The 8,781-nt window shown below is 37.9% G+C and overlaps 1 protein-coding gene across 3 annotated transcripts in view; it reads right to left on the reverse strand.

Moving 5' to 3' along the window:
- Window positions 1–5,572, reverse strand: part of LOC129260555 (carbohydrate sulfotransferase 12-like) — a 6,873-nt gene extending 1,301 nt beyond the window's left edge. The window contains exons 1-3 of one of the 3 annotated variants that reach the window (XM_064099729.1): window positions 5,348–5,572; window positions 2,769–2,836; window positions 1–1,379 (exon numbers count right to left, since the gene is read on the reverse strand). The exon at window positions 1–1,379 is cut by the window's left edge and continues 1,301 nt beyond it. In XM_064099729.1, the coding sequence (XP_063955799.1) occupies window positions 561–1,379; window positions 2,769–2,836; window positions 5,348–5,516 (1,056 nt within the window). In that variant the 5' untranslated portion in view covers window positions 5,517–5,572 and the 3' untranslated portion in view covers window positions 1–560. Of the gene's footprint in view, window positions 1,380–2,768; window positions 2,837–2,970; window positions 3,171–4,699; window positions 5,150–5,347 lie in introns of those variants that run through there. The other 2 variants (XM_054898521.2, XM_064099730.1) reach the window with 2 other exon arrangements.
- Between the last annotated feature and the right edge of the window lie 3,209 nt (window positions 5,573–8,781).

The raw sequence follows: 8,781 nt of genomic DNA on the forward strand, positions 1-8,781 counted from the left end.
GAGATTTATTGATGTCTTAACAGGAACAACCTCTACACCCTAAATTTCAAAAGGGCGCAAACAAAGGTACATGGGGTCAAAATCGAGATTTTATATGCATAACCTCTGTTTTTATACTATTCAACTTTAGGCCATTCAAGTTTGACCACTCTTTAATTTCCTTGATACACTCTGCACTCTTGGAATGAAATCTTCTCTATCCGATGACTGTACATGTCATAAACATCTGAATATTGCACGGGTCCCATGTCTTGGCGTGCTATAGCTGTTTCCTCTGAATGTCATACCGGGATGTCACAATACGCGCGTTCACCCAATCAGCTGCATGACAATAATCTGTCTATGTGTTTTTGAGAGCTATTGGATCGTTCTAACTACGCAGAAGTATCTATTCATCTTAGGATGAGATTTTAAAATGATAAGATTGAAAGAGAGGGTGTCATCATGGTCATGGTTGTCATAAAGAGTTATGTTGCGCGTGGCAATGCAAGAACTGCAATATCGGTCAAAGTAATGAAATGCCCTAGAGCGATGTCACCTTATGGCTTGTTCAATATTGGTTAGCTGCGTTTGATACTGTCAGGAGTGTCATAACCAAACAGAAGAGCATCTCTAGCAAGACCCTGGCTGAATGAAAGATCTTTGTACTCCCCACCAGCCAATTGTGAATAGAAGGTCTGAAGGGTGTCTTCTTGAGAGCTGTTAGTCTGATGTTGTCTGTGCTCCTCTGGAAAGGACACCCCTATGTCCAGTAGGTTCATTAGATAACCCGAGTCCTCTTTGAGCGTCTCCAGGTGGCCAATGAAATCGTAGTTGATCATGCAAGGATGGCATAGCTCAATCATGTCCTCCCAGTGGACATTTTTAACTGTTGACTTTGTATAGTAGTTAACAAATTGCTTGAATGTAAAGTGCTTAGAAGAATTCATGCGTTTCAATTCCTTTGGGTCGTGAAGTTTATACCATTTCAAGACCTCATGTCGGAACTTCGATTCCCCTTCAGAGAGAATTTTATTCTTATACGCTGAGAGAATCCTGGCATATGGATTTCGAACGAAAAAGAACGTTGTGTATGTCCTTAAGATCCTCCTTGCATCCCACGGAGGGAAGGATGCTAGGTTTGGAAACACTCGTTTGCTTTTTTTATGAGGTTGAGATGAATCTTCGTTGACGGCAGTCAGGAGAAGTCGTAGCCATGATGTCGACGCCACTTTGGGTATTGGGCAGTAGATGACTTTAAGCTCAGGTATCACAAGGACTCGGGAGAACTTCCTCAGAGTAGCACGATCAAGTTTCTTGTTGACGAAACGTTGGCTGTATCCCAAGGCAGCACAACCCTGCTTCAAATGCTCTTTTCTGTGCTCTTGAATGTGCTGAACCTGGGACCACGTCAGATCGTCAAATTGGAAAAGGAAAGAAAATAATTTAAAAAAAATAGATATGATTTCGACCCTAAACTCGTTATGATCATAAAGTTGTTTTCTGGAAGAGGGGTGATTTTCATGGAGGCTCCCCTATCCTCAACGTAATACGACATTCCCTACCAAATGTTGAACATTATCATAATTATTTTTAGATTTTGATTGTTTTTGGTTGGAATGCTTCAGAGGGAGTGGAAAATGTTCACCGCTGGCAATGTTTTGACTCTGTTCTAGATTATGGGAAAACCGGCAATGTCAAATTATTGTAATCATCGCTATGTTGTCATGTGCACTGTGCTAATCATGCCACATTGGCGAAGGAAACTGAATCAGTCATTATTCCCAGACAGTTATTATAAACGGCCTGAGCAAGAGATGAGCTTATATTCCTGTCCTTTTAAAGAAACGTGTTACAGTTGGCTATCCATAGTTAAATGATCTTAAATCACCGACTTTGGTCCAGCTGCGTTTACAATAAACCCGAGTTGGGAATAAGGATCAGTTGGTCTGAAAATATTGATCGAGGCTACTTCTCCAAAGTGCCAGGGGATAAACCTGAATCTTTGAACATGCTGAAACAAGTGTCTGAACCCACTTAGAAGTTGTGTAAACGAATAATCAGCTCAAATTGCAATCATAAAAAATCAATGTTCAAACATTCAATACTCGTTTATCATTGATAAATAATATTAATAACAACAACAACAATGATAATAATCCGTTTTTATATAGCGCTTAATACATCGAACGACGCGTCTAAGCGCTTAATAGATATACCCCCGGTCATCGGATTCAACCAGCCATTCCCGCACACAATCATGTATGCACATCCTCCACTCCCTGGGGAGTATTCCAGTCAGTCGCCGTTGGGGCGCACATGGCACTGGAAAAGCTACAATGACTTTCACATCCTACCAGGTACCCATGTAGCCCCTGGGTCGAGAATGGCAAAGTATTGAGTAATGCCTTGCCAAAGGACGCTAGACCTTGGTGGAATTCGAACACACAACCCTCTGTTTACAAGGCGAGAGTCAGAACCAATACATACGGCTCTTCCCCATTGATTTGGGGGCCTGGCGGGTGTTTCATAAAGCTGTTCTTAAGTTAAGAGCGACTTTAAGAACGACTGGTGAACCCTTATACGCGCTAAACAATCGCCAAGTCAATACCATTTACCACAAGAAAGGATCACCAGTCGTTCTTAAAGTCGCTCTTAACTTACGAACAGCTTTATGAAACACCCACCTGATATAGATCTTTCCCTTACGCTCACTTATCTAATAATCCTATTTTTCTGACTTTAATGAGACCGATTAATGAAATCTTTGGACCTAGAAGCGTACTCACATTCTCAACTTGGTTCGCCATCTCATCCTGTCCATGTCCTAGTGAACCTCGATACAGTTCCAGCCAAACTGGAGGAAATATAATTTTCAAACTGAAATTAGGCTTCATCTTTGTAACAACAACACCATCAAGTAATGATGATAATAAATATAATAATAATAATAATAATTAGCAATAATAATTAGCAATTAGAACAAATTACCGAAGAGCCAAAGTTGAAAAGTATGTAGAATGTGTCATGAAAAAACGAAACGGTAACTCATCTGGTGAGTGAATGCAGCAAAATGGCACCGACTGAGTACAAAGGAAGGCACGACAGAGTAGCAGCTGCAGTTCACTACGGTCTGGCCAAGAAGTACCATTTACCCCATACAGAAAAATGGTACGAACATCGGGCAGATCCTGTAGTAAAGAACGATAATGTAAAACTCTTATGGGATCTTAATATCCAGACGGACAAGGTCATTGAAGCTAGACGACCAGACATCGTTCTCGAAGAAGGAGAAGGAATGTCTCATCGTATATATTGCGATTCCAGGAGACTGCAGAGCTTGGCGTAAAGAGGAGGAAAAGATACAAAGTATAACGACCTGGCATGGGAGCTGAGAAGGATATGGAAGGTGAAGACGAAGGTAGTACCAATAGTCATCGGAGCCTTAGGAACTGTTCTAGGAGTCGAGGTGTCCTTTGAAACGATACAGAAGGCAAGCTTACTTGGTACAGCTCATATCCTACGGAAGGTCTTGAATTAGAAAGAGAAGTGAACAATGAGAAGAGGACCCATTTGATAGAATATAGAACAATAACCCTAGATTTCTGAAAGAAGTCCGGTTGCTGTTTATAATATACCAACAGAACATCAAGTTGTAGACAAGGGAAATAATAATAATAATAATCATAATTGTAATAATATATTACTACTACTACTACTACTAATAATAATAATAATAAAATATTAGGGCATTTACTACTGGTGTTTCTAAGCGCACCACTTTCTGTGTATAATCAATACTTGGGGATAAACGGAAATGTCCAAGAAGAAAAAGAAGGGAAAGAAGAGAATTATGAAACACTTAATCCTCATACATGTAACCAATGATCTGATATTTACTCACATAATTACTGATAGACTTACCCAAATGCCCTCGTTTAAAAACTTCATAAGATATGGAAGTTGGAACAATAAAAAAAAAATATATAGGGCTACATCTTTAGAATTATAGTAAAAATTCTCAGGGGGTTTATCTTAACCCAAATTAATTGACATAAAATTACCATTACGTTAAAATTGTACCTATCAATATGAAAGATTAAAAGTTTAATTTTGTACTAAATGTATCTGACTTATCTGCAAAAGGTCCAATGATTTTAAGCATATGCTTTTGGAATATGATTATAACATTCCGATTTTAGAAATGTGTAACGTTTGTTCATTTAAATATCTTTATTGCAAATTTCACCCATACACGTATATGATTTTATACATCGCATCTTTCTCAAAAATGTTTTGTGATATATCATTTTTAATCTGAATATGAATTGATGTTCAAAGATTAATAGTCATAAAAAATCATTCCAAATTTGATTTATACGATCTTTATCCCAAACAGATAATAATAATATTCTGCATTTATATAGCGCTTAACACATCGGAGCGACGTCTCTAAGCGCTTTACATATATATTATTACGCCGGTCATCGGATCCTTGCATGCCCGCATACAATGTACCTTCTCCACTCCCTGTGGAGCATTCCAACATGAGTTCCAAGACTCTATTGCTAGGCATACTACATAGGCTTTCACATCCTACTGGGTACCCATTTAACACCTGGGTGGAGAGTGGCAAATTGTGGATTGACGTCTTGCCAAAGATTCGACAAGAGAGCAAAACCGTGATTTTTTTTTCAAGAGGGTATTTTAACGCACGTACCTGTTACGTCATGAGAAGTGGTGTGGAGGAAAAAAACAGTCAAGAAGATCATCAAACCAATGATGGTAATAAGAATAAAATTCTTCCTGGTACCCATCGAATAGATTCAAAGGTTTCTTCAACACGTTATTAACCAGAATATCCTCCACAATTTCTACGCATCATAAACATGATAAACCGAAGCCATGACACAACATACTACTACTACTTTTGGATGATAGACCACGTACAGCTTGGTACAAATCTTTTCTCCAACTTCGAATGGGTCGTATGTTGAGACAGCATAAGTCCTTGAAGCACAAAAAGAAGGCCTAGATGTACACCTTTTTTAAGCTTCTTTTGTAATCGTATTGACACAAAGTTGTTGGTTACCACAGACTCTTAAATCTTGTTTGCAAGGACGATGTACTGGCTGTGATTCTCTACAGGGTCAACCATCCAGTGGTAGGGACGTTACGTGGTTGTGTCGGTGATGATGATGATGATGATGATGATGACGATGATGACACGAATTCAAATTTTTAAGGGTTTATGATTTTAAAGTTGTTTAAAAAAGTGAGAGATAAAATTGTTATCCTAAAAGTAATAATAGATAATGAGATCAAATCCGCGTGTTTTTTTTTCAAGAGGGTATTTTAACGTACGTACCTGTTACGTCATGAGAAGTGGTGTGAAGAAAAATAACAGTCAAGAAGATCATCAAACCAATGATGGTGATAAGAATAGAACTATTTCTGGTACCCATCGAATAGATTCCAAGTTTTCTACAACACGTTATCAACCTGAATATCGTATAATCCCCACAATTTCTGGGCATAATAAACTGGATAAACCGAAGCCATGACACAATATGCTACTTACCTTTGGATATACACTCAGTACAATCATATTCATGAAACCAATAGAACGCGTACACTACAGCTTAGAACAAATCTTTTCTCCAACTTTGAATGGGTCAGTACACCTATTTAAAGCTGCTATTGTATATCCAGTTGTTGTGTGTCCGGACAATCAATTTTCAAAGGTCATTTGAAAAAATTTACAGGCGAAGTATTATCAATTTTTAGTAAAAAAAATTGATAGGCAATATTATAGAGAACAAAATAAAAGATGATTACAACTATTGCATTCATATATTTAGTGTGATCCAAAGACAAAAAAGAAGATGACAAAGTTCGGCAAGTATTCCAGCGAATAACAAAAAGTAAAAAAAATAAATAAATAAGGGAAATGTGTCATCACTAAAATGAAGTGTGGGGAAGATAAATGATGGATGTTGCAAAAAAAATGTTTCAAGACATGAATACTTTAGATCAGCTGGTATAAAAACCCTCAACCACGACTATCCCAACAAAAATATAGGGCACGGGAGCAAGTATCCCCAGTGTTCCCCACTCCTTTTTTGGGGAGAAGGGTTATTTTCAAAGGTCGATCATTGCGTTCTTTGAAGCGATTAGCCCCTTTACTTTGCTTGTGAGAAGTCTTACGAAATCGATACACTTTGCAAAGTGTCACTGTGCCCTGTATTTTTGTTGGGATAGTCGTGGTGGAGGGTTTCTATACCAGCCGATCTAAACTACTCGATCTAAATTACTCATATTTTGATTTTTTTTTCTTTTGCAACATCCATCATTTGATATCTCCTCCACACTTCACTTTAGTGATGACACACTTCCCTTATTTGTTTGTTTTTACCAGCAAACAGGACCGGTGTATGTCTTTTCATAGTGGAATCTTGAATTTCTCAGATTCAATTGTAAACGTTAATGGGTATCTAATTTGTCGTTGTTAATCCGATATTTCGCGATAAGGATGTATTTATAAAATGACTTCAAAGGCAACTCTCAAAGAACAAGACATACTTTTTTTTCGTGCTGAACACTTTTCCCGAGATTTGTTTTATCCCTGTACAACACCGATTATTGGTGTAGGGAGTTCTTTCTCAAAGCGGAATCCACAACAGAAACAATCAAAACGAGTTATTTGCTTCAATGTTCTTTAAAAAAAACAATAATAGCAAAGTCGTTTACAGATTCATCTTTTTCATGACTTCTGAACCTCATTCCATTCCACTGTCTCATCTTGCATAATTTGTCTTTTTGTTTGGTTTTATCATGTAATAATAATAATAATAATAGGCATTTATATAGCGCCATTTATCTAGAAATATTCTATTCCGAGGTGCGATGTTATCATTATTATTACCCCGGCTTTAGCTCGAGCTGCCTTTCAGCGCTCATGCATTCAAGGAATTAATCCTGCCGGGTACCCATTCACCTCACCTGGGTTGAGTGCAGCACAATGTGAATACATTTTTGCTGAAGGAAATTACGCCACGGCTGGGATTCGAACCCACGACCCTCTGTTTCAAAGTCTGAAGACTAATCCACTATACATCCACTATGTATGAGTGTCCTGCAAGATATAGAAGATGAGATGTGTGTGTGTGGGTATGGGGGGTAGTGCAAATTTAATATCAGGGACCGTGCCGGGGTCTTTTGAAGAAGGGATATGTAGGGGGAAAAGTTCCTAAAAAAACAGAAACATAATAATAGAACAAAGCAATCGTTATTCATAAAGTCACAAGGGCAATGATTCATAAGGTTCGCAATTTTTAATGTTAGATGATGGCCATTCTTCGATATTTGGCATGACAGCTTCCATTAATTATGATGTATTGATCAACATGTATGAAACCAAAGAGCTGTTTGAAGCTCCTTTATGAAACAAAACATAATATTGTAATTGTTGTTGATGGAAGTAAAAACGAAATGAAATATAAATTAAAAGGACTGTTATTCATGTTCAGAGTCATTATTAACATTGAATAAAGGCTCGCAGATTGGCATATACTTCGAGGGTCACTAATCATTACGACCGCCCTTTCATTCGACTTTAATCAACCTCTCTTTTAATGATGAAGAGTGACGTTAATTATGATTAGCGAACCTTTCTATAACTTCCCTCGTGTTACTCATTATAAGCTTAATAGAATTTAACACAAAATTATGAACTATAAAATGAAACTTTTCATTCTTGTTTTTTTCCTCCTTTTTTTTGTTGCTCGGTCGCTAAGCTCTCTCTCTCTCAAAAATATAGTTAGAAGCTTTGCCCCCCATATCCTGGTGCCACTGCCCTGACGTCCCTGAACAGATGCGTGGATTGCAGGGGGGGGGGGCGCATCCCCAAACTTTTTTGTTGAGGTTGCTGTCTACAATACCCATCCCCTCCCTCCCCGGTTTTAAGGTGGAAAAGGGAAGGTAAAAATGTAATGATATTCTTTATAAATTATAATGCAAACTTACAGTTATCATCATAATCATCCGCGTTATTATTATAATTATTATGATCATCATCATTATATATATTTCTATATAATGCAATGAAATTAGATCAAAAATTATTTTCTCATTTTTTTTGCTTGAATCGCTCGCTCTTTTAATATAAAAATAGATAGGACATGAATACACCCACCCACATGTTAGATGGGGAAGGGGGGGCTTGGGGGGGGGGGGCACTCCCACCCTCCATACAAAATTCCACATTAACCAAAAAAACAAAAATAAAATAAAGCTTAAACGAACAAATGTTAAATTATTTTCTAAATATCAGATCATAACCATCACAAGCTGCGATTTTCACTTTGGAAAAGGTAAAGAAAATAAATGCCCGCTCGCAACATTTATGAAAATTTTTACCCCATATGCTATGTTCTGCTCCCCTCAAAATGTTTGCCGTATTATGTCACTGCACACACCCATGTATATGTTCATTAACATACACACAGGGGCGGCGATCCACGCAAGAAAAATGCCCCCCCCCCCTCACGAACGTGAAATGTGCCCCTTTCTCCTGAGAAGGGCCCGTTTTATGTATGAGTAAGTGCCCCTTGCCTTCTTTAGGTGCCCTTTCTCGAATCAGTGCCCATCACGAACGTGTTCTGTGTCCCCTTCATACCTGATAATGTCCCGTTTTATTTGTTAACGAGTTCCCCTTTAGAACAAGAAAAACAATTTTCTATTTTTTATATGTTGCTACTTATGAAGGGGAAAAAATGTAATAATCTTACGTGCATTAAGTTT

Source organism: Lytechinus pictus, chromosome 5, assembly GCF_037042905.1.
Source record: "Lytechinus pictus isolate F3 Inbred chromosome 5, Lp3.0, whole genome shotgun sequence".
NCBI classification, from domain to species: domain Eukaryota; kingdom Metazoa; phylum Echinodermata; class Echinoidea; order Temnopleuroida; family Toxopneustidae; genus Lytechinus; species Lytechinus pictus.